Genomic DNA, 26,736 nt, shown 5'->3' on the forward strand with positions numbered 1-26,736 from the left:
TCTTGCTCTTTTTTTTTTTAATAGCTGGAAGAAGCCAATGATTTACTTAGGACAGAATCAGACACAGCTGTAAGATTAAGGAAAAGTCACACAGAGATGAGCAAGTCAATTAGTCAACTAGAGTCCCTGAACAGAGAATTGCAGGAGAGAAATAGAATTCTAGAGAATTCCAAGTCACAAACAGATAAGGAGTATTACCAGCTGCAAGCTGCATTGGAAGCTGAACGAAGAGACAGAGGACATGATTCTGAGATGATTGGAGACCTTCAAGGTAATTTCTTTTTTTACTGTGGTAAAATATATATAATAAAATTTACCTTTTATTCATTTTTAAGTGTATAGTTCAGTTGCATAAAGTTCTTTCATATTGTTGTGCAATCATTGTGACTGTCCATCTGCATAACTTTTCTTTCACCCCAAACTAAAACTCTATAACCTTTAAACAATAGCTCCCCATTATTCAATCTTCCTAGTTGCTAGAAAACACCAACCACTTTATGTCTCTATGTATCTTTTATGATAGTTTAACTATCATAAAAGTGAAATCATACAGTATTTGTCCTTTTGTGTCTGTCGTGTTCCACTTAGTGTAATGACTTCAAGATTCATCCATGTTTAACATGTGTCAGAATTTCCTTCCTTTGTAAGGCTGAATCATATTTCACTGTACATATATAAGCCATTTTATCAATAGAAGGTAATTTTCTAAATTTTTAAATTGTAATTGTGCTTCAAAGCATAAAATTTACCATCTCAGGCCTTTTTAAGTATATTTTTTATCATGTTGCCCTCATAAAGAAAATGATTTTGGTGAAACCAGAAATAGTTAAGCATTTTTCTTTTTTCAGGATAACGCCTACCTTTATATCACATTGTAATTTCCTTACTCTCCTGGGCATGCCTGTGAGGTAGATTATGTGGATATTACCAATTTTACAGCCAGATTACTGAAAACATCATTTTAAAACATGCCTGATTCACAAAAGTCCCACTCTGGATAGTGAGACTAATCCAGACTGAGAGGTTTATTACTATTAAAACATGGGAATTCCTCATGCATTGTTGGTAGAAATAGAAACTCAATTGCAGAAATAGAATCCCATTACAAATGAAGATTAGGTACTTGGGAAGGTTAGAACTGGAAATATCAGCAGTCTTTGTGAGTTAAAAGAAAAATTGAGTAGAACAGTGAATAAAGGAACATTTTCATAATGTTATTAAAATTTAGTTTGTTTTATAAAAAGTTGTGTGGTTCTCTATCCACTTCTCATATATTTTTCAATTTTCTATTCCTATTAGCAACAGTATCTATATTACTTAATCAAATAGATATGCATGGAAGTTGCCAGATCTCTCAGGGAAAAATTGGGGGTGGGGTAGTCCATTTTAACCTTAGTCACAGGATGGGAACATAGTTTGGGGTCTCATGGGGTTTGATGATTAGCTAGAATTCTGTGGAGAGAGGTCAGGGTAAATTTTTGTGACTGGAAATGGAAATTAAGACCTCCAATTGTTTCTTAGCTGAGGAGTGTTGTGCAATCTTATTTCTCAGGCTAAAAATAGATCTAAATATAATCAAGAAAGTAACCTCATATGTATTAGAAAAGCCTCATTTAAATTGCTTTTCTAGGCCTTTTTAAATATAGCCTTATTGTTTGAAAGTCACTAAATCATTTTATCGGCCTTTGTTATCTATAAACCAAGGAAATAAAATAGGTGACCCCCTATAAATTCTAAAATTCTTTAAGTTTGCGATCTTTCAGATATGACTGAGCTTTGAAGTGTTTACCTTAGAAGTAGAGACCATCATGCATATTAGTGTTATTAAGGAAAATTCATAGCATGGTTTATTGAAGTTTATGTTTTTTCTATGCTTACTTTGAGGTTTAATTTTTTAATTTAAACAAATCAAAGCTGGCATGCATCAAAAAATGCACACAACTCATATGACCCTCAACATACATAAAAAGATGCAGTTTTACCCTGGCTGGGTAGCTCATTTGGTTAGAGTGTCATCCTGCTACTGCCAGGGTTATAGGTTTGATCTCTGGTCAGAGCACATATACAAGAATCAACCAATGAATGCATAAATAAGTAGCACAACAAATCGATGTGTCTCTCTCTCTTTCTCCCCCCCTCACTCCCTCCTTTTCTCCCCCCCAACTCCCTCCCTTTTCCTCTCTCTCCTTCTCCTTCCCTTTTCCTCTCTCTCTCTCCTTCTCCCTTTATCTCTCTAAAAGAATCAATAAATAAAAATTATTTTTTTAAAAATGCATTTTAGTTTAAAAAACACACACAATTTTTATATTAATCTTTCATGGTCTTTAAGAAATTTCAGGTTCCTCAGATAAAAGTTTCTCATAGTCTAGGACACTGGTCTCCTGGCAGAGTCAAGATTATTTCCTAGTTCAATGTCCTTTATGTATACTGGTAGATATGTATGGGAAATGACTTCCCAAATATAATTAGATAGTAAATATTTTAGGTTTTGTGGGCCATATATGATCTCTGTTATATATTTTTCTTTTTTCACTTTTTGCAACCCTTTAAAAATGGGAAAAAAAAAGTTTTAGCTTCATGTCTGTAGAGACTATAGGTCTAAAGTTTGCCAACACCTGGACCAATGTACAGATAAGGCTGTTGTTATAGACAAAATTAGTTTCCAAAAGTCTAGGCCATATAGGCTTAAATAAAAGGAAAAGACAAAGAACAAAATGTCATGGAGGAATGAAATTTTTAATTCAAATGAAAGCTCTTCATGTAGCAAGTTTATTTGTGAATCTTCAGATTAAAATGCAAAAAGACACATTTTTTTCACTTAACCATTTTTAAAAGTCTTCTTAAAAATCCTCTTGTTTAGCCCTAACCACTGTGGTTCAGTTGGCTGTAAGGTCAGTCATGCACTGGAAAGTCATGGGTTCAATCCCAGAAAACCCATGTGGGGTGTGTACTGGAGTCAATCCATGTATCTTTCTTTTCTCTCTCTCTCTCTCTCTCTCTCTCTCTCTCTCTCTCTCTCTCTCTCTCTCTGTCTCTGTCTCTGTCTCTCTCTCTTCTTATCTAAAATCAATAATGAATAAATAATTTTTTAAAAATCCTATTATTTCTTTTACCTTTTATATTGGAAATTTCAATCGTATACCATAGGAGAATATATAATGACCCTAGGTACCCATTATTCAGTTTCAGTAATCTTCATCTAGCAGCCAGTTGTGTTTTATTGTGCCCCCACCTCCCTTTCCCAATCATCTGACACTAAATTTAATTTGAAGCAAATTGCAGGTGACTCATTGTTTAATTTGTAAATATTTTACTATCTTTTAAAGATAAAGAATTCTTAAAAGAAAAACAAACAAACATGACCACAATATCATTATCAAACCTGGAGGAAAAGTTGGTAATTATTTAATACTAGAGACCTGGTGCACAAAATCGTGCACAGGGGTGTGTGTCCCTCAGCCCAACCTGCACCCTCTCCAATCTGGGACCCCTTGGGGGATGTTCCACTAAACAGGCAGTAGGACATCCCTCTCACAATCCTGGACTGCTGGCTCCCAACTGCTCACCTGCCTGCCTGATTGCCCCTAACTGCTTCTGCCTGCCAGTATTATTACCCCATAACCACTTCCCTGCCAGCCTGATCGACACCTAACTGCTCTCCTGCCAGCCTGATCTGGGACCCCTTGAGGGTCGATTCCAGTCAAGGCCATGTACCTTGTTTGGGGTACATACCCAGTGGGGACTGTGCAGAAGGCAGCTGATGATATTTCTCTCTCATAGATGTTTCTAGCTCTCTATCCCTTTCCCTTCCTCTCTGTGAAACATCAATAAAATATATATATAAAAAAGAAACATTTAAGATTCCTCCATATCTGCCTGGCTGGTGTGACTCAGTGGCTGAGAACCCAGGCTGGGCAGGGAGGGGATCACTGCGTGGATACGCGCGCCGCTGCTGGCCTGAGACCCCAGGCTGGAGGCACAGCCAGATTGCCGATCGCCAAATGGGTGCGGGCGCCGCTGCCGGCCTGAGACCCCAGCTTGGTGCTGGAGCTCAGCCTCTTGGTACCTGCACTCATAGGCTTCGAGTGGCCAGGGGGCATTCTGGAACCCCTGCTGTATACTCGCTTTGATTGGCCGTAGCAAAGGTACAGTCAATTAGCATTTTTCTCTTTTATTAATGTAGATTGTAATATCTAGTATTGTAACATCAAGTCAGTGCTCAGATTCTTCCTTTTTATTAAGCCATTCATCTATAGATGGACATTGAGTTATTTCCTGTAGTCCCATTATTTGTTGTTGTTTTTGTATTTTACTTGAATTAGGATCTAATTAAGATCTACACATTGCATTTATAATATGCCCCTTAAGTTTTTGTTTTTTTTTAATCTATAGGTTCCTCCTCCATTTTTTGTTGTTTGTAGTTGCTATTGGTTGAAGAAAACAGGTTTTTTTGTTCTGTTAATTATCTCCCAATCTGAATTTTGCTGATTCCATCAATTAACATGTTGCTCTGGTCCTTGTAATACTTTAAACTGAACTGGTATGTCTGAAGCTTGATCTATTTCAGGTAGGAATTTAGCAAGAATACTTTTAAGACATATTATTTATGTGCCAAGAGGCACATAAAGTCTGCCTGTCTCTTTTGGTGATGTTAAAAGCCATTGGTGATCATTGCTTAGATCCTTTAGGAGTTTGCAGTGCTGATGATCTGTTTTTAGCATTCTTCATTCCTTCATTAACTCAAATACTACTAAAAATATTTTTTCAAGTATATATCTTGATGTACAGCTTATTAAAAAAAGTCAAGTTATATACTTGATTTTTTTTATTATTTCCTCAGTATACTCCAAAGGTAACCAGTGACATTTTAAAATACACTATTTTTGAACTTACAAATTTTACAATAATATATTTAAATGTGTTAGCTCACTGTAGTATTCTTTCTGATGTTCATTTGTGGATAATGGGAATCTTCAATTTTATACAGTGTCTAGTAGTCCTAGATAGCATCTTTTCTTTTTGGTATGCATAATATATTTTCCAGGATCATTTTCTATTCTGCATTTATAATTGCTACCATTGTATGGCATGAGCCTTAAGTGCATTAAAACTAAACTTTGTTAGAATGCTTGAATTCCTTAAAAATAGTTTTCTATAAAAATTGAGTTTGGCTCCATTAAGTTTAACAGTAAAATGAAACGCTTTCAGAATGTCTGGCACATAAAAACCACTTAAATACTTGCCTTAATTAACTAAAGTGTCTCATTCTTAATATGGTAGAAAGAGCACTGAATACAAACTCAGATCTGATTTCTGGACCAAGCTAAGGTTCATCTCTTTGACCATTTGTGAAGTAAAGAATATGTAATAAATGATTTCCAATTAGTATTAATAGTTTTTATTATTATAGTAAAGGCCAGTGCATAAAATTTGTTCATGGGGGGGGGGTGTCCTTCAGCCCAGCCTGTACCCTCTCTCCTCGAGTGATGTCCAACTGCCCGTTTTGGCCCGATCCCAGTGGTGGGATCAGGCCCAAACAGGCAGGCAGACATCCCTCTCATAATCCAGGACTGCTGGCTCCCAACTGCTCACCTGCCTGCCTGCCTGTTAGCACCTAAACCGCTTCTGCCTGCCAGTCTGATCACCCCCTAATCACTCCCCTGCCAGCCTGATTGACGCCTAACTTCTCCCCTGCTGGCCCAATTGCCCTTAACTGCCCTACCTTGCCAGCCTGGTAACCCCTAACTGCCCTCCCTGGTGGCCTGATCACCCCTAACTGTCCTCCCCTGCAGGCCTGGTCAATCCCAACTGCCCTCCCCTGCAGGCCTGGTAATCCTTAACTCCCCTCCCTGTCAGCTTGGTCACCCCTAACTGCCTTCCCCTGCAGGCCTGGTCACCCCTAACTGCCCTCCCTTGCCAGCCTGGTCGTCCCTAACTGTCCTTGCCTGCTGGCCTGGTCTTCCCCAACTGCCCTCTTCTACCGGCCCGGTCACCCCTAACTGCTCTCCCCTGTAGGCCTAATCCCCCTCTCCCTCAAACTGTCTCCTTTGCAGGCCTGTCCCTCCCAACTGCCCTCCCCTGCTGGCCTGATTGCCCATAAGTGCCCTCCCCTACCTGCCATCTTGTGGTGGCCATCTTGTACGTTGGAGTGACCATCAATTTACATATTACCTCTTTATTATATAGGGCATTGTAGTTACTGTATATACTACCAAGGTAACCAGGAAATTTAAAACTTTTTTGTCTTAATGGTCATGCTGAACAAAAAGACTTGTTTTAATATGTGACTTGAACTTTTTTTCTCATTTGATAGCTCGAATTACATCTTTACAAGAGGAGGTGAAGCATCTCAAACATAATGTTGAAAGAGTAGAAGAAGAAAGAAAAGACGCTCAAGACATGCTTAATCATTCAGAAAAGGTAGATGATTAAATGTTACCAATTATGAGAGTATTTACTGGGTATTAAATATTATAAGGTGATTATATAAAATAGCATTTGTTCCTAATGTTTATATATTACGTTTCTAAAAGTTTTCTGGTTGATCAGTTGGTTGTGGAGAGTGGGGGGTATATGTCTTGATTAGAGCTTTTATTGTGTTATTTTTGTTTTTACTTGAAGAGTATTAGTTGTTTGATATTATCTTATCACAAATTGCTTTGGTTTAGAAATACCTTTTCATATGGAAGGGTTTTTTTTTTTCTTTTTTTTTTTTTTTTGTACACGGATATAATGAAGGTGCTAAATCTTATTACTAGCCTTATGAAGAAGGAAAACAGGATCAGTATATAGACCATGTATGCTTTTTCCATTTTGTTGGTAGAAGTTAGTAAAATAGAAAATGCACAAAGTGATTAGCCTTTTACATGTAAAACTTTCTTAGTTAAAAATGTCATTGGTTATTCTCTGTCTCTACCTTGCAAAAAAAAAAAAGAAAAGAAAAAAGAAAGAAAGAAAGAAAAGGATTAAATAGATAATATGCAGATCTAGCACTCACATTTTTTTATGTCTTGCCGTAAACATGTAGTTTTAGTAGATCCTCAGGTAAATGAGAAAATCTACCAGTTATCTTGTCCTTCGTACATGTTTTGTGACTCTCAGAATAGTTTTTTCATGTCTGAGCCTAGTATAAATGAGAAGTAAGATAAAGGAAGAGTAGAAGAAGCACCCAAACAGAAATGAAATAAATTTTGACTTGTTCTTTCATCAAAAAACATAAATCTAGGTAAAGATACAAATGTACATGGAGATAATTTAGATGTTTAAAAAACAGTGATAGCAAAAAATTTTTTATGAATTGAAGAATTGTCCTATTTATCTCTGATCCTAGCAATTCACCTTTCTAATATAAATACCATCACAACTTTGCTCTGCCATCAGTTATGGCTAATGATTCAAATAAAAAGTTGTGAGTAAAGAAAGGTGATGTTTTTCTTTTAATTCTAAGTGCTTATTGTGATTTAAAAAGTAAGACATTATAGCCTGGCCAGTGTGGCTCAGTGGATGAGCATTGACCCATAAATCAGGAGGTCAGGGTTTGATTTCCTGTCAGGGCACCTGCTCAGGTTTCTAGCTCAATCCCCAGTAGGAGGTGTGCAGGAGGCAGCAAATCAATGATTCTCTCTCATCATTGATGTTTCTCTCTCTCTCTCTGAAATCAGTAAAAACATTTTTTTTAAAAAGTAAGACATTATAGGTAATGTGAAGTATACAAGAAAGTACAAAAAATAAACTTTAAGAAATACGTTGTCCCATTTCAGACCAGTTGATTTGTATATTATTTAATGCGGGATATTAATAATGTAATATTTAATGTGTCTTTTGAACAATGTATTATATGACTCTCATTTTACAGGAAAAGAATAATTTAGAGATAGATTTAAACTATAAGCTGAAATCCTTACAACAACGGTTAGAACAAGAGGTAAATGAACATAAAGTAACCAAAGCTCGTTTAACTGACAAACATCAGTCTATTGAAGAGGCAAAATCTGTTGCAATGTATGGTAAGTGTCAATTTTAATGTTTTCTGTATGATTCGTTTTAATAATAGAGTAGTACAACTTATTAAAAATTATAGTTAATGATCTAAGAAGAGGATAGTTATCCCCCCTTTTTTGGATTCCTTCCATTTAAAAAAAATATACAATTTCATCTTCTAGTTTCCTCACTCTACCATCCTGTCCTACACTTTATTCCCTATAAAATAGAGTGGAATATATGTTTTTTTCTAGTTTTTCAATTCTTTATTTTTTTTACCAATTTATTCTAGAACTTATTGTCTGTTAATTCATCTGCTTTCTTGCCTTGTTGTTGTTCTTCTTCTTCCCCTTTTCTTTCTTCTTCTACTCTTTCAACATTATGTTTGAGATGCTTCACCTCCTCTTGTTTTCGGAGGATGTCTTATTTTCGGGGAAACACGGGTAATAGCTTTAATAGAGTTATCAGGATAAAAACTGGGATTTTTGGCACCAGCTTGTTTTATACAGTCCATGAAAGTGAAAAGTAATGAAGTAATATCTTTCTTTAAATGTATGCTTGCAACTTTTTGTTCACAGAGATGGAAAAAAAGCTGAAGGAAGAGAGAGAAGCTCGAGAAAAGGCTGAAAATAGGGTTGTTCAGATTGAGAAACAGTGTTCCATGCTAGATGTTGATCTGAAACAATCTCAGCAGAAGCTTGAACATTTGACTGAAAGTAAAGAAAGAATGGAGGATGAAGTAAGAAAAATAGAAAATACTGATTTTGATCAGCTTATAAAAGAGAAACAATCACATGTTATGTCTGAAAAGTCGCTATCTATAATTTAAACAACATGGAAGAAATTCGAATGAAATAACCTATATGTATCTGTGTTCACTGCTATGTGGTCACTATTATATCCCTTGCTCTTAGAATTTTCATCTTCAAATAGTTATTCAGTATTCATACATAGGGTCTGTATCATTTTGCACAGACAGCACAACTATGTAGAACTGCCATAGCTCCTCCCCTGAAGAAACTGACCATCTGCTTTTTAAGAAAACAAACAAAAACTGTTCTTATTCAATGGGCACAAACAACAGGAGGGTGAGGGCATGAGTGGGGGGTGGGGGTAAAGCAATGGGACAATAAGGACACATTTGTAATACCTTAGTAAAGGAAAAAGAAACTGTCCTTATTGTATTCTATAATCCCAAAGAGGAGCATTGCTGTTAGGATTCCTAAAAGCTGTTAAACTGTAGTCTTGACTGGCTTAGATTGACAGAAACCACAGGATACACATTTATAAAGCAATAAATAAAAAGACAAATGATATTATATTCTTGTGGCTACTATATGTATTTTAGAAATTATTTAGAAAATGAAAGTAACTAGTCTACACATGTAAGTTAGGGGAGAAAGAGAAGACCAGAATAATCAGGAAAATCAGAATAATCTTCACAAAAGAGGGACAGAATGTTACTATTATTTTAAAGGTTGAGAAAGACCTCAAATGTTAATAGTTTGAGAGTCAGAAGTCTGAGTTGGTGTAGGGAACTTATCAGTGAAGATGACAATGAAAGAGAGACTACTGAGTGCTTCAGAGATAGGTACGTAAGGAAAAAGGGAGCTTGATCTGACCAGAGAAGAGTATTAATAGTTTTTTAAATTTAAAATGATAGCTATAGGTGAAAAGATTCTTTAAAGAAAACAGATAATAGTATATATAATGTCCTATAAAGAAGAGAAATTAGAGGTACCTATTAGAGTAAGGATGCAGGAAGAATGTATGCTGAAAGTTTGAAAGATAATATTCAGTCACTTAAAATAATTTTTGGCCATCTGTTATCCCTCTATTTCTGTGCTAGGAGTTGGGATACTGAGTAATAGAAATATGGTCTTGACTTTTGTGAAACTTAAGAGTCCAGAGGAAAAGATAGATATTAAAATAGTAATTCCAAGCATGACATATATTATAAGAGGATGTAGTGAGTGCTGTAGGAGTGTTATGGCTAATCACACCTGGTAGTTAAGGAAGACCTCAAAAACTTTGGAGGGTTATAGATGAGCATAAACACTTATGAATGAACAGGTAAATGCAAGTACCTCTTAGGAAGTTACCCCCAAAAGTGGCATTTGTACTCATTTCAAGATTTCCATACTGGTTAGAGTAGAAGGAAACCAAAAATTTTCCCTTAAGATATATATATGAAACTTGGGTATTAATTTGACTTAATAAATTCTGCAATTATAAACACATAGAATAATAGTGTTTAGAATGTTGATATTCTCTATTTGTGTAAGGCATTATATTATACTTGAGATTTGATTTGTATTCTTTAAAATAATGTCTAATAAGCTTAAAGAGATTTAAGATCCCAATCACTTTTCTCATTCATAGGTTAAGAATCTCACTCTGCAATTGGAGCAGGAATCAAATAAGCGACTCTTCTTTCAAAATGAATTGAAGACTCAAGCATTTGAGGCAGACAATTTAAAAGGTCTAGAAAAGCAGATGAAACAGGAAATAAATACTTTACTGGAAGCAAAGAGATTATTAGAATTTGAATTAGCTCAACTTACAAAGTAAGTCTCAAAAGAGCATTTTTTTAAAAAATTATTGATTTTATTTTTGTATTCAGTATTGCTTATGTGTTTTATATTTTATGTGTGTATAGATTATGTACTTAGAATTTGTGAAGGGAAAACTTAACAAAGCATTTAGAAATAAAGTAATTTACTTGCAAAGAAATTTTACAGGAGAGTTCAGTCTTTGGAAGGACAGACTTTCTAAAAAAAATAGTTATTTCAAGGAAGAATAAAGGAAGTTATTAAAGCTACTTCTTTACAGTAAGTCTGTTTATGGTGAAGAAAACTCCACAATTTTCTCATGATTTTCATATCCACAAAAGTCATCTTTTTTCACATTTGAATTTCTAATATCACAGATGTCCTTTTTATTATGGATTCAGTACCTTATAGGAAATGTTCAAGGTTTATGTCCTCCAAATTTATATCTTCATTTGCCACCTTCATTTAAAACACAGTGATTCTTAAAGTCAATTTTGACTTCATTAGATTTATACTGGTGAAATTCTCATTTTCTTTTAGAACCACTATTTTCACCAAACAATGTATTTTGCAGTTTTCTTCTCCCAAAATTAATTCATCTTTCAATGATCACTTACGATGTACCTTCTATTAACCATATGCCTAATTAATGCTGAAAATACAAAGCTATTAATATCTAATATGAAAACCTAACAACTGCAGGTGAAGTCATTTATCTTTGAAAATCTGTCTATGGGATACATTGTGTCACTGTCTTTCTGAGACTATTTCTCTTTATCCAGTTGTGTGTGTGTATTCTGTATATATAGTTAGTTGTCTGTGTTTCTTTTCTCCCTTCTTTTTCCTTACCTGATTATTCATTTCTACCCACTTCCCCCTGCCTTTTTTTTAAATTGGTCATAATATATAGTACTGATTTGTTGTTATATATTAAGTGTTGTATGTCCTTTGTTTTTAATGGTTTACTTACCACATAAGACATTTTAAATGTATCCCTAAAAATGCTTTTCTTTACAAAAATTTATCTCAAAAAATCATTTTTATTTGTGCAATTTGCATTCATCCACAACTAATAATCTCCCGAAAGTGATCTTCATTAGAAAAAGGTTCCCTCTGCTTTGCATAATATTATTTTATAAGGAGCAAAATGGAACCAGACAATATGGTCTAACCAAATATAAATATTAAAGTAATACTGTGTAATGAAATATCATTTTGTAAAACAAATGTAATTTCAGTAAACCTTTTTTATTTTAGCAACTTTATGAAACAAAGAATAATATAAAGTCTGCTGTAAATAGGAGCATGTGTTTACTATTTTCTTTTTTGTCTAAAGACAATATAGAGGAAATGAAGGACAGATGCGGGAACTACAAGATCAACTTGAAGCTGAACAATATTTCTCGGTGAGAATCATTTTTAACATTATACTGTTTCAAAACCTGATCTATAACAAGATATTTAGATTATTAATGTGAACTGTGATTCTTTTTTAAATGATTATGAATCGTTTTCTCCCTTTTATATCAATATTTCTACATTTCATCTCAACCTGAATTCGTGGTCTTTTAAGTTGTAAAGAAATGACCATTTTTGTGCAGATATTTCCAGAATTGCCATCAAACTCTAGAGTTACATATGAGACATTTTGTTAAGGGTTCTGTCCACCTGGTAGCAAGTTCAGGTGGTTTAGAGTACTTGTATTATCACGTGTGGTTCATGTAGGCATATTACAGTAGTCTGCATACATATACTTGTTTAAGAGATTTTTCCTGTTTAGCTCTATATGCATTTTATGCATCTGTTTTGCTTTTTCTCCAATGTAGTCACTCTAACTCATTTTTTACAGGCCAAGTTATTTTTGCTACTATCATTGATGAACATTTACAGCTTTGAGGATCTATTGAAGCCTCTTAATTTTTTGTTTGTTTCTTTTGGTTGCCAAACTTGTGTTCTATCATTTAAATACTTGGGAGTGGAATTATTGGATCATCTGTTATTTAACTTTATAAGAAACTACCAACTCTTTTTAACCCACTATAAACACTTTTTTTTTCTCTTAACACTTGTTTTGCAGACACTTTATAAAACCCAGGTAAAGGAACTGAAGGAAGAAATTGAAGAAAAAAACAGAGAAAATTTAAAGAAAATACAGGAACTACAAAATGAGAAGTATGTTTATTTTACTTTAGAACAAGACTCAATATTACAACAAAACATTCTTAACTTAAAATTTAAAGATAGATAGTAGATGTGCCATTATTCTGATGGCAATGGTGTAATAAATCATGTTTGGTTCATTCAAAATAAATCAAACTAGATTTAGGCTAAAGTTTACCTTTATGGTGAAAAAGATAATTTTATATATTAACACTGTAGCAATTGTACAGAGATTCACTAAACTGTGACAGTAAATTGTTTTCAAAGGTCTCTTAATTTTCTTTTTTTTAATTTTATTTAAATTTTTGTTGTTGAGAATATTATAGATATCCCCTTTTTTCCTCCATTGCCCCCCTGTATCCAGTTCCCATCCTGCCCCAGGCCTTCACACCTTATTGTCTGTGTCCATAGGTAAAGCATATATGCATATCAGTCTTTTCCATATTGCCATGACTCTGGCTCTATTCATCTGTTAATTTTGCTCATTGGATTCCTTGTTTTGTATATAAATAGTTCAATAGTTCATGCTGTACTCACAAGTAATTTTAAGTTACATAAAGGTATTTACATTCTTCCTCATGTGAAATTAACCTATTATGAAGGTTAGTTTTTATTGCATATGTGCCTTAGAAAAAGAAGATCTTTAAAGCTACTTAAGTGTAATTATTTCTCATAGCTAGTGTCAGAACAGACACTGGAACTAGTTTTCTGACATTGTTATATTCTCTTTTCATATAACCATATTTGAAATTTATTTATTTATTTATTTATTTATTTATTGGTAGTTCTCACCTGAGGATATTCTCCATTGATTTTTTTAGAGAGTGGAAGGGATGGGGAGAGACAGGGAGAAATTGATGTGAGAGAGACACATCTATTGGTTGCCTCCCACAACTGGGGCTGGGATTTGAGCCTTTGACCTGAGGAATCAAACCTGAGCCAAACCAGCTAGAGTTGAAAGAAATTTTAGAAATTTAACTTTAATGTTGAAGCACACAAATACATAAAATAATAAAACATGCATAGTTTTATGATTTATATGACAAATATCATTATAACTATTACCCATGGAAGAGATGGAACTTTGCTCTCCACCACAGAATTCCACTGTATCCCCTCTCTAATTATATCTTTATTCCTCCCACCACAAGAGTATCACAGTTATCTGTGGAAAGAATGGATTATTTGTCCCATATGTTTTTCCTCAGTTGTGATTTTGTTGATTTTATTTCTATAGTTAATTGAATATTTTCATCCTCTTTCATGTTTCCTACAATTCAGTGGTTAAATTTATAGTTGTGCTGTCCAGGGTGGTAGCCACTAACTACATGTAGCCATTTAAATTTAAAGTTTAATTCATTTAAATAAAATTAAAATGTTAATACTAGCCACATTTCAGGTGCTTAATCGTCTATATGTAGTTATTATCTACCATGTTGGACAGTACAAGTGTAAAACATTCCATCATTGTAGAAGATTTAATTGGACATTCCTAATCTGGAGGCTTACTCAAATTCAAATCTGATCTTTAGAGGGGACAAGGCTGCCTCATATATGACTTTATAATGTCTAGCTTCCTATTTGTGTTGTTAGTATCATTGACATTCAGTGCTTTAGATGGAGTCTAAAGTAGGTAGAGAGTTACATTTCCTGGTTAGTCCCTGTGATGGTAATAGACTCCTATGATAGAGTACAGCCTCTTGCCTATCATTTGTATGGTGTTCACAGTGTAATATGTAATCCCAGGTTGTGTGCATTCACTATGATAGGAGTAACCAATCTACTGTGTACTATATTGTTTTAGAGGATTGACATGTTTGTCCCTGTTTGATCTATTTAATATAAATATATTTATCATTACTATTGTGTTAACCACAGTCCTTCATGCCAGTGATATAATTATTAGTAAGTTATGGTTTTCAATTTCAAGTGCTTCAGAATCTAGGCTGACAGATGCAATTAATGTAGACGACTATGACAAAGTGCTATTAGAACATACTAAAGGGATATACCTCATCATACCATGTGGGATTCAGAGAACATTTCCTAGGTGACAACTAAGATAAAAACGGATTTGCCAGGGAATGGGGAAGGGGGAATTATAGATAAAAGCCAGTCTGTGATTTGGACAATAGCAAATAGCTTAGTTTACAGGTAGGGAAACAGTTGGTGACAGGTAATACTAGAGAAAAAATCCTGAGTCAGAAAAAATCCTGAGTCAAAAGTTCCTTGCATTTGGAATTATCAAGCATTGAAGAGTAGGAAGTTTTGCTTCTGTCGTTCTGTTGCATATCTACATTGCCTAGGTTTAGGCCTTGCAAAGAATAAGTATTCAATAAATATGGAATGAAATTTTAAGCTAGGGATTGACAAGATGGTGTTTTAGAAAGCTCCACTTTTTAGAGTAGTGAATGGATTGGAGTGAGTCAAAGCTGGTAAATAGAAGGTGTACACTTATACAGCCATGGAAATAATCTAGATGTAAAATTACAGTTGAAGTTAACAATAAAAGAAGAGGCAAGTGCATGGGGAAAAATAGGAAAGTAGAAACAGTAGGCGCTGTGAATTTGGGGGAGTGGGAGTGAAGGTTAGGGAAAATTTCAGGTTGACTCAAGTTTCTGACCAGAGCAATTGTGTTGATGGTAAAGCTAGTACCAGAGTTAAAGAACACCAAATTGTGAAAAGAGGGGAGATGATATTTCCATTTCAGACCTATTGAGTTTGAGGTGCCTACCATGCTGATAGGGAGGGGGCCGTTGGAGGAGACCTGGTTGGCAATGGGGGGCAGTTAGGGGCTATCAGGCTGGCACACAGAGCAGTGAGGGGCGATCAGGTCGGCAGGGGGAGGCAGAGAAGGGTGACCAGGCAGTCAGGCAGGTGAGCAATTAGGAGCCAGCGGTCCAGGGTTGTGAGAGGGATGTCCAAGTGCTAGTTTAGGCTCAATCCCCAGGAGGGCCCAACCTCCAGTTGGGACATCCCCCAAGGGGTCCCAGATTGAAGATGGTGCAGGCTGGGCTGAGGGCCCTTCCCATGCATGAATTTCATGCACCGGGCCTCTAGTATTTAAATAAGATATGGGAAGGAAATCAGAGTGGGAAAAGTTGTACATCTATTCTTTGATTAAAACAAAATTCCTGAGCACTTTCTGTGAGCCAGAGACTTTTATAGGCATTTGGAATATATCGGTGAACAAGAACAAAGCCCCTGCCTATAGTCTTAAAACCCAGAAGAATCAAGAATTATTCTAGTTCTTTAAAGAGACGGGTGAAGGAAGGTTAGAGATTGGCCTTAAACATCAGTAAAGACAGGTCTGTCTCTATGGAGAGTTGTGAAGAAAGCCTGGATGAAAATAGTTACAGATTTTATCTTAAAACACCTTATCATTCTTTGCTTTCTTTTGCACAATTATATAGAAATATAATTTGAGATAAATAGGTTTTCTTGCATTTTAATGAATAACTTAAGTACTTTATTCCGAATTTGATGTCAAGTGGTAAATCCAGATGAGAACGTTATCTACCTGAAGCCTGTAATTTAATAGCACAGAACCACCCTTATATTCATAGGTTTACCAGTTGCAATATTTCATAATGCTGGTCTTAGACTATTATAGTCACCAGCAACTGTATTTCTGCTGCATGCCTTAATTCCTTGAACAGTGTTTGGCACATGCTAGCATTCAGATAAATATTTGTTGAATAAAAGAAAGAAAATATATATACTAGAGGCCCAGCAAGCACAAAATAGCGTGTGGTTAGGGTCCATAGGCCTAGCCTGGCCTCCATTGCTGGCCTCTGCCGCCCTGCGACGCTGTATGAAGCTTCCCACCCCAGGATGCTCATGGTCCCTTGACTGCTCTGTGAGGCTTCTCCCGCTCTGCCATTGCTCCGCGAGACTCTCCCAACCCCGCAACTGCTCCGCGGGGCTCGCTCCTGCCCCTTGACTGCTTCGTAAAATTCCCCCCATCCCTTGACTGCTCTGTGAAGCTTGCTGCCGCCCTGCGAAGATGGCCGCTGGACAGTCCGTGAAGCTCCCCACCCCTGCCCCGTGACTGCTCTGCGAAACTCTGCTGCCCAATGACTGCTCCGCTAAGCCCGCTGCTGACCTGCGAAGCAGCCGGATGCCACAGTCACCGCCGCTTAACAGTCCCTAGTCCCGCCTGCTGCCACCCCCCCTTCATGGCGAGTGGCTCTCGGGGGCCGGGGAGAGAGAGGGACTGAGAGGTGCTCCATGCACTTAATGGTGACCGGTTGTCTGTTTGGTCATGATGGTATCTGGCTCTTTATATATTAGGATTTTTTAGTTTTTACAGTATGACTTTCTCTTTAGGCCTGAGACAGAAAATTCAAATTTGCATCACTTTATTGAGTAGAAAACAGGTGGAAGGCATTCATTTAGCAAATATTTACTGAGCTTGATATATACAGAACCTCATATATACAATTATGACCAGAATAGCTTCTTGAAGAGAGGCTCTTTGGGAAAAAAGATCAGGCAAACTGAAGTGATCTGGTCTTGATCTGAAGAGTTAAAAGTGTAATTATCAAGGAGTTTTCCTAGAATAGGTTATAGTGGTTTGTAAATTTTTTCATAAGACTTTATAATCTCACTGAATTTCAGAGTTGGGAGGGACCTGTACTAAATACTTTAGTTTAACCCTCTTGTTTTACAGAGGTGATTGAGGTGAGCTCCAGGAAGGGTAAGGAACTTGTCCAATGTCCCTGTCAATTAGTGATAGAACAGGGATAAGGGGAGCAGGCTGGAGGAGGTTAATGGGGAAAAAAGGAGGATTATGTAATACTTTCAACAATGAAGATTAAAAGAGGGAGGAAGGGAAGAACAGAGATAAGAGCATAAGGTTTGGCCTCCTGATTTACAAGCCAGTGACTTTTCTCCTGTGCCAAATCCACAACAAATTCCTTTTCAAAAGTAGACTACTTGCCATTGCTTTATCATCTTTCCTTAGTTAAGCACAATAGCAAAGTATTGATTATTAAACATTAAAGAATTCTTTACTGCCCTGACCAGGTGGCTCAGTTGGTTGGGGTGTCATCTGATACACCAAAAGGTTGTAATTTGACTCCTGGTCAGGACACATACCTAGGTTTTGGGTTCAATCCCCAGTCAAGGCACATATCAATGTGGGAGATAACTAATCAATATATCTCTCTCATATCGATGTTTGTTTCTCCCTCCATCCCTTCCTCCCTTCGTCATCTTTCCCTCCCTCCTTCCCATTCTTAGCCTTCTTCCCTCCCTCCCTTCCTCCTTATCGAAAAAAGTCAATAAAAAAAAAAGGATGTCTCAGGTTCTCTAATAGTATTTGGATGAAAGATGTGCTTAATCTCATGTTCTAGAAGAGTTGATTTTGAGCTCAACCCTTTGCGAGAATACATACCAGCTCGCGTGACTTAGAGAACTATCAGAATGTTCATGGCAATCACTGTGCAGTAGTGAAGAGTTTATTTGTATTTGTTTCTCTTATGAATGTATTGCAGAGAAACTCTTGCTACTCAGCTGGATCTAGCTGAAACGAAAGCTGAGTCTGAGCAGTTGGCTCGAGGGCTTTTAGAAGAACAGTACTTTGAATTGACCCAAGAAAGCAAGAAAGCTGCTTCAAGAAACAGACAAGAGATTACAGATAAAGATCACACTGTTAGTCGGGTAAGTGGTGATAAAAGGTTATATGACTAAATTTTAAATAAAAATAGGTTAGTACATCTTAAAGCAGGGGTCTTCAAACTACGGCCCGCGGGCCACATGCAGCCCCCAGGGGAGTCTGATCCTGCCCGCCAGGTTTTTTGGGCAGTGAGCGCAGCCAAGGTGTTACAGTAGGAATTAGTAGTTCATATAGTCCGGCCCTCCAGCTCTCCGAGGGACCGTGATCTGGCCCCCACTTTAAAAAGTTTGAGGACCCCTGTCTTAAAGTTTAGGATGTGAGTGTATGTGCATGCATGTTTACAGTGGTAAGTCTGTACTTATGTATAAAATATAATAGTTTATGTAACTCAAAACAATTATTAGGAATTGAAATGGTATTCATTGTATTGGGGATTTTTTTCCCCTCCTTTTGGCTGTAGGTGTTAAAATATTTCATGTGAAGAAACACTTAAAGTTAATTTATTGTATTATTTTCATACACTGGAACTGATTAACTTCAAGCCTCAGATTCTTCATCTACAAAATAGAAATAATACTCTTCAGAATACTTATGAAGATTAAATTAAATAATCTATATAGAGTAATGAATAAAAGTCTAAAAGTAATCAATCAAACATTTTAAATTGTCATGTTCATTATCATTCAGGTGAAGGAACTGAGATTCAGAAGGATCACAAAGCTAGAAAAGTAAATGGAAATTTTCTAGTTGCAGTCTAGTTTTCTTTCTATTACACTTTTTTCCTTTTCTTCATGTGTATATGCATGTGTATTTGCAAGCATACACATACACTCTCTCTGAAATAATTTTTGGAAGCTAACAATTGTTTTTAACTATTTTACTGTAATTATAATTACATATTTTAAACTGGAAACTAGGCATATTTATAGTTAAGCAGTGACAGATCTGTTTTCATTTAGGGAAAAATGAAAGTATTTTTTAAAAAAATTATTGCTTTAAATATAAGACTAGCAAAGAGATTATAGCTTAAACTTTTGTGTGCTTTGTTTAGCTTGAGGAAATGAACAGCATGCTAACCAAAGATGTTGAATTATTAAGAAAAGAAAATGAAGAGCTAACTGATAAAATGAGGAAATCAGAGGAAGGTATGTAAGGTTATTTTTTTTAAGCATAACATTAAATCAGTTCAGAGTAAATCTTTAGTTGTTTACATAATGTTTTGGAAATGTTTGTTTTCATATATTAATAACTTCTTTAATCTTAAGTATTATTTTAGTAGAACTTAAATAGTCTCACTCTTAAAAAAATAAATAAATAAGGTAAATCCATGAGGTGATGGATATGTTAACTCAATGGGGAAGGTAGGAATCCTTTCACAGTGTATATACAGAGTGGGCAAAAATAGTTTTACAGTTGTGATTATGTGAAAGAATTTATTCTTGTATTATTTATTAATTATTGTATTATTTATTTGTATTAAATTGCTGATTTGGAGTGCAGAAACTAAAGTGATTAATGCCATACAATAACATTTTATATAAATTGTTGACAGATTTCAAACAGAAGAAAGAGGAGGAGATCAATAATCTTAAGGCTGCCTTTGAAAAGAATATCAATACAGAACGAACTCTTAAAACACAGGTACATGTGCTCAGTCTTTTCCATGTTTGTATTTGAGTATTGAATATTCAGAAGTTAATATTTGTTTTTTATGTGCTTTTTCTTATAACTGAGGGTATAATCCCTGACTGGTTACTCAGTGATTAGAGCGTCAGCCTATGGACCAAGGAGTCTTGGGTTCAATTCTCAGTCAAGGGCACATACCTCAATTGCAGATTCCCCAACCCCAGCAGGGGTGCAGGTGGAAGGCAGCCAGTAGATATGTCTCTCTCACATCGCTGTTTCTCTCTCTCTTTCTCTCTTCCTCCTCTTTCCCCTACTTCCCTTCCACTCTCTCTGGAAATCATTGAAGAAATAATATCCTTGGGTGAGGATTAAAAAAAAAAATGAGGGTATAAGAGTCAGGCTTTTCATTGGAACAAATAACGCAATAGTTTTTCTTCATTAAGTAAAGATTTATTCAGGAAATAGGATTTCAATTGAGTTAAGAAAGCTAGTTTGTCTAGTCACTTGACTAGAAAGAATATTTTAGATTGTACAGAAGACTCTAATTTACAGTTGTAAAATTTAATGAAGGGAAAACATTGAAGCAAGAGAGAAGAATTGGGAATAAATAAGAAACTATAGGGGTGGATATAATACTTTGTACTTAATGCTGCAGCTAAATCAGATTTTTTAACACTAAAACTTGATATCCTGTCTTTTTATAAAGGTATCCATTGTTGAATGCTAAATGACTTTTTCAAGCTTATCTAGTTTTTACATTTGAGCAATGAGATAAGTCAGTAATTGTTGCTACTTGTGCTACCAATTATCATGTCCCAACTTTCATTAGGTTATCCTAATTTTTATGCACAAAAAAGTCCTCCTTACTGATTTTGAAGAAAAAATACATTTTTAGTGGAAATTTAAATTGGATGGCTACACTGAAATTCTTACTAATATCTTAATATTTTAATAGGCTGTTAACAAGTTGGCAGAAATAATGAATCGAAAAGACTTTAAAATTGATAGAAAGAAAGCTAATACACAGGATTTGAGGAAGAAAGAAAAGGAAAATCGAAAGCTACAACTGGAACTCAACCAAGAAAGAGAGAAATTCAACCAGATGGTAGTGAAACATCAGAAGGAACTGAATGACATGCAAGCGGTAAGGTTTTTGTGTGTATGTACATGGAGGGTTATTTTCTTAAATTGTTATTGCTGAATATGTATATTATTCTTGTTTATATTAGATTTTTCATATAAAAATGCATATTTTGGTTTATACTCTCCACAATTTGATTATTACCCTAATATGAACCATGATCTTGACATAGAAAGATGCTGTATTGTCTATTAACCATTATATCTTGAGTAATTTTTACCCATTAGCATCTGCTCTTAGGTTTTAGGCTGAAATTGAGATATGGCTGGTATTATCTATATATATAAAAAGCCAATGACCATCATGGCCATAACGACCATAGCGACTGGTTACTATGATGCCCACTGTGGCAAGCGAAACGCCCGATCAGGGGGTTAGGCCGGCTGGCCATCCTTGTGGCCCCTCCCCGCTGCCTGCCTGCCCCTGATGGGATTCTACCACCCTGATCAAGAGTGGGCCTATGGCCAACTGCTCCCTCACTTTCCCTAGGCCAGCCCCGTCCCCTATTAGCCTGCCCCACCTTGATAGGCCTGCAGCCCCTGTTCCCTGGCCGGCCCATCCCTGATTGCACTCCCCGACCCCAAGAGGGGGCGGGGCCAGCCTGCCAACCTTCTGAAGCCCCTCCCCCTGCCTGATCCTCCCCCAGATCAGCCCCCCTTCCTATCAGGGGTAGTGCCAGCCAGCTAACCACCTATGGCCCCTCCCCAAGGTCACTGGCCCCCTGATTGGCACCCCTTATCCCATTTGGGCCCGTGTCTGCTGGCCCACCCCCCCACACCCCCTCTCTATGGCCACCCCACCCCCTGCTGGCCAATCACCCACTGCCCCTTTCCCCAGCTGGCCTGGCTCTGATGAGGCCCTGATTGGGGCTGGCCGACTAGCCAACTCCCAACATCTCCTCCTCCTGACAGGCCCAGCCCCAATCTGCCCAATTGGGGCAGGGCCGGCTGGACCCCACCTGTGCACCAATTTGTGCACTGGGCCTCTTGTAGTGACTATAATTGGAATCGAGGTTTTGGTTTATTGGAGCTATATTTTATATACTTGGTATATTATTTTCTCTAATTAGGACTCAACTTTTCTGAAATCGGAATGTCAAACTTAATTTTTTGATATGTTCTTGATTGTTAATAGCACAAAGTTGAGAACATGTTCTCCCGTCTTATTAGATTCAAGCATTGACTCTATCATTTAAAAATCTTACGGTACCTAGAAGCTTTCTGTACCCTTTAAACTATTTCATTTGGAACCTCTCAAAAGCATTTTCTATTAACAAGTGTTTCTTTGTTTTTGATGCTTTGTATTAAAAAAAAAAATTCTCATTTAAAGCAAGGAGAAAAGGAGCTTAACCAAACAATGATGTGTTCCTGAGGAAGAGAACTTCCTTTTGTATAGTCAGATCAATCTCTGTAATTGTAAACATTCATGAAGTTTTTAGTAAAATTTTCAGTTTTGCAACTTTAGATTACTTATTCATAGTTCCATCAATTTTTAATTTCTAATGTTGGAAATTTATTCTTGACTTTATATTATCTTGGTATTTTTCAAAAATAGCAATTGGTAGAAGAATGTACACATAGGAATGAGCTTCAAATGCAGTTGGCTAGCAAAGAGAGTGATATCGAGCAATTGCGTGCTAAACTTCTGGACCTATCGGATTCTACGAGTGTTGCTAGTTTGCCTAGTGCTGATGAAACTGATGGAAACCTTCCAGGTAAGAATATTTCTATTACTTCATTCAAGTTTGCTTAAATGTCATGGGAATTAATGTGTGTTTCTTTCATTTGGTATTCTGCTTCTTGTCATTTTGTCCATGTATCCTTAAGAGGGAGTTTGTTTCTGATAGCCAGTCTTTTTCTTTTCTTTTCTTTTCTTTTCTTTTTTTATAAATATATTTTATTGATTTTTCACAGAGATGAAGAGAGAGGGATAGAGTTAGAAACATCAATGAGAGAGAATCATCGATCAGCTGCCTCTTGCACACCCCCTACTGGGGATGTGCCTGCAACCAAGGTACATGCCCCTGCCCGATATCGAACCTGGGACCTTTCAGTCCACAGGCTGACGCTCTATCCACTGAGCCAAACCTGTCCCCACAAGTCTCTTGGTATTTGTATACTTAGTAGTGCACTTCATGGAATATAATCAGTCATAAGCAATGTTAGGCTATTATAATAGATCTGAGAGGCTATATCTGAATAGAAACCTGAAGAACTTTATGAACCTATTCTAAGCAGCCTAACTTTAAGGTGAAAGTTAAAGCTGCTGCAGCAGCTCTTTAATTTTTATTTTTTTTATTTTTGTGCTAAAACTAAGAACTGTACTTAATAAGAACCATAGCAGCCCTATATAGAAGCATACCTAATGTAGTAGTGATAAACTTTAGTCAGACTTTAAGTTTCAAATTTAGAGAAATAGATAAAAAGGTTTGGAAGACGTGGACAGGAGTCAGGGAGTTAAGTAAAGACAAAGTGCATAGCTAGGACTTCAGACTTTTTTCTGTCTTCTTTTCTCCAGTGGATCAGTTGGTTGGAGTGTCATTCTATATACTGAAAGGTGGCAGGTTCGATTCCTAGTCAGAGCACATACCCAGGTTGTGGGTTCAACCCCTGGTCAGACAGGTGTGAGAGGCAACTCATCAATGTTTTCCTCTCTCTCTTCTTCCCTCCCTCCCTCTTTCCCACCTTCACCCTACTTCTACCCCTTTCTCTCTCTTTCTCTCAAATCAATAAAAAGTATGTCCTCAAATGAGGATTTAAAAAAATAAATAAATAAAAAGAGGAAGGTGATGAATTTTATCTTCTATCCTGGGTTATTTAGGAAGGCTAAACTCAAAGGATCATCAGACGGTTTGATTGGTAGCCTTGGGTTAGGAATTCAGTTAGATTTCAGATTCTGGATTTAATAAATCCTCTTTTGAGTCAGTCAACAAAGAGATTTTTAAAATTTTCTACTGGCTCCACGCTGAGTCTATTACTTAAAATAGCTGGGTATGTAAAAAAATAAAATAAAATATAAAATAGCTGGGTATGTTCAGAATTTTTGTTTTTATTTCAAAGTCCAAACTCAGTGAGGGAAAAAATTGAAAATACTGGTGGCCTTTCTCATTGCTATAAAAGGAAACCAATTAAGGTACCTCTTCCTCTCTTACTGTGTTCTTAGTTTTCAAACTTATTAAGATTTCTACAGTTTTGTATACTTGATTTTCATATTGGAGGTAGAAGTCAAAGGATAACCTTTATCAGTGTTAATTTACCTTTCTCTGTTAGATATTTTGCTAGTAAATTGAAAATCTGTATTAAACCTACCATTTTCTAGATGCCTAAAAATGGTCTCTTGCAAATAAAGTTTAAGGTTTGCAGTTATATATAGAAACAATTATTAAAGAATTTTTACTTTATTCTTAATATTAGAGAGTTATATACCATTCAGGTATCTGAAAGATTTTTCAAAGGTAATGACTAATGATTAATTTTACTAATTTAGAAAATTAGTAAATGGTCTTAAAATACAGACTAAAAAAAGAAAGGACTTTCAATGAAATAATTTACTTAACAGTTAAAAGCCTTTTGAAATATGGATCATATTTTTAGTTTGATAAAATGTTCTTTTTTAAGTAGTTGGGTAGATGAACTGATATGTGACTTTATTTCTTTTAGATTTCATCATTTAATATAAAGTCTTATTTAATTATCATGTGTTTCTAAATTTCAGCTTTTATAATTTTAGTGGACGTCTTATCATTAACTAGATTAAATCTAAGTTCCAAACTTGGAAAAGCTTAGAAAAAAAATCATTACTCCTTCTCTCACTTATAACCCTTTGAAGTTCTTAAAAACACTCCTCTTATTAATTTTGTCTTTATCCTTCTTTTGTTTTTGTGACAGGTTGTAACCCAGCACACTGTGTAAATATAATAAAGATTACCTTTAGGGTTAAGTTTGCCTATTGTCTAGATGACATAAAGACTAATGTAATAAATGTCTCTCTTTCCTTGTCTTGTAACTATTGACCTAAGAATATTAAAATAGATGAAGAATATTCATTATATCTTATTGATTATCTGCACCATTCTTTTTCCATCCAGTTGATCTCAAGTTGTGCAATTTAAACCTTTAAAGGGTAGATTTCTTTATGTGTTTCCAAGTATTTGAGTATATGAGAGTTTGTGATTTTGTCCAAATATAACCAGTGATTTGAAGATAATCAGTGCATCTGAATTCTTACATTGGTTGATTTCATTTTTTAATATCACTTCTGAATATAATTAAAATAAGTTAGAATGGTTCTTTAGTTCTTTTTCTCAAGTAGTATGTGGTTTATCCAGGTAAACTTAGGTAGTCATCAGAGTTTAGCTTTGATGTTTTTTTTGTTTGTTTTTTTGTTTGTTTGTTTGTTTGTTTGTTTGTTTTTTACAGAGAGGAAGGGAGAGGGATAGAGAGGTAGAAACATCGATGGGAGAGAAACACTGATCAGCTTGCCTCTTGCACACCCCGCACTGGGGATGTGCCCGCAACCAAGGTCCATGCCCTTGACCGGAATTGAACCCGGGACCCTTCAGTCCGCAGGCCGACGGTCTATTCACTGAGCCAAACCACTGGGCTGTGGTTTGGGTTTAGCTTTGATGTTTAAATTGGCTTTATTAAATAGTGATTTACATATATTGTAGTTAGTCTCTTTATCTCTTGTTTGGGTAAAGGAGTCAATTGCTGATACTGCAGTAATGCACATCTAATTTTCTTTAAGTTAAAGTTGCTATACAAATACAGAAAATGTGGTGCCAACTTGTTTTTGTACTTCTGTAGTATGTTACTGATGATAACTCAGATTTAGAAGTCCTCAACATTTCTTTATCTGGAGAAGCTGATTTCTGTGTCTGTGATGTAAAGGATGGAATTGACTACATTATACTTTCAGTTTGCCACTTATTTTACAAGTGGTCATGGTTGTAAAGGTGGTCTTTATAATATTAAAAGCTGGTGCATTAACTTGCACCTAAGAAGAAAGGAAATAACCTGGCTGGTGTAGTTGAGCGTTGACCTATGAACCAGGGGTTCATGGGTGGATCCCTGGTTAGGGCACATGCCTAAATTGTAGGCTCAATTCCCATTAGGTGGCAGACAATCAATGATTCTCTCTCATCATTGATGTTTCTCTCTCTTCCTCTCCCTTCCTCTCTGAAATCAATAACTTTTTTTTTTTTTTTTTTTTTTTAAAGAAAGGACAGAGGAGAAGCTAGTATAAATTTTTTTGTTATAGCTGAGTATAAGTATAATGTATTTGTTCAACTGTTTCTCTGAAGATAACTCACCAGAAGGAAAAACTAAAATTAACTTCCATAACATTATTGTTTTAAATTGGAAAAAAACACATATCCTCTGTACCTTTTCTGAGCCCTAAATTTCTTCATTTAAATTACAACAAATATAAAACTGGACTTATTTGATTCATAAAATGCCTTTAGTATGTAAAATTTCTATAGGAATATTAAAATGACAGATAAAGTTATAACATGTACTAATTCATTGAAAATATAATAAAGAGAACACTGGCAGGTTAATCCAAACTCAGAATCAGAAAGAATAAATATTTTTGGCATTTATCCTCATAGAAAAAAAAATAACTGAGAGCGGTATTTTGGCATATACAATTTTGTA

At 35.8% G+C, this 26,736-nt stretch overlaps 1 protein-coding gene across 2 annotated transcripts in view; it reads left to right on the forward strand.

The window, feature by feature from the left end:
* ROCK1 (Rho associated coiled-coil containing protein kinase 1) overlaps nt 1-26,736 on the forward strand; it is a 101,451-nt gene that overhangs the window by 62,473 nt on the left and 12,242 nt on the right. For both annotated transcript variants that reach the window (XM_084888080.1, XM_084888081.1), the window contains exons 16-27: nt 25-271; nt 6,314-6,420; nt 7,856-8,006; nt 8,559-8,719; nt 10,363-10,547; nt 11,869-11,938; nt 12,610-12,704; nt 18,191-18,356; nt 19,364-19,457; nt 19,865-19,953; nt 20,894-21,082; nt 22,634-22,793. In XM_084888080.1, the coding sequence (XP_084744206.1) occupies nt 25-271; nt 6,314-6,420; nt 7,856-8,006; nt 8,559-8,719; nt 10,363-10,547; nt 11,869-11,938; nt 12,610-12,704; nt 18,191-18,356; nt 19,364-19,457; nt 19,865-19,953; nt 20,894-21,082; nt 22,634-22,793 (1,714 nt within the window). The remainder of the gene's footprint in view (nt 1-24; nt 272-6,313; nt 6,421-7,855; nt 8,007-8,558; nt 8,720-10,362; nt 10,548-11,868; nt 11,939-12,609; nt 12,705-18,190; nt 18,357-19,363; nt 19,458-19,864; nt 19,954-20,893; nt 21,083-22,633; nt 22,794-26,736) is intronic.

The sequence above is a fragment of the Pipistrellus hanaki genome (genome assembly GCF_964339955.1).
Source record: "Pipistrellus hanaki genome assembly, chromosome: 6".
Classification (NCBI taxonomy): Eukaryota; Metazoa; Chordata; class Mammalia; order Chiroptera; family Vespertilionidae; genus Pipistrellus; species Pipistrellus hanaki.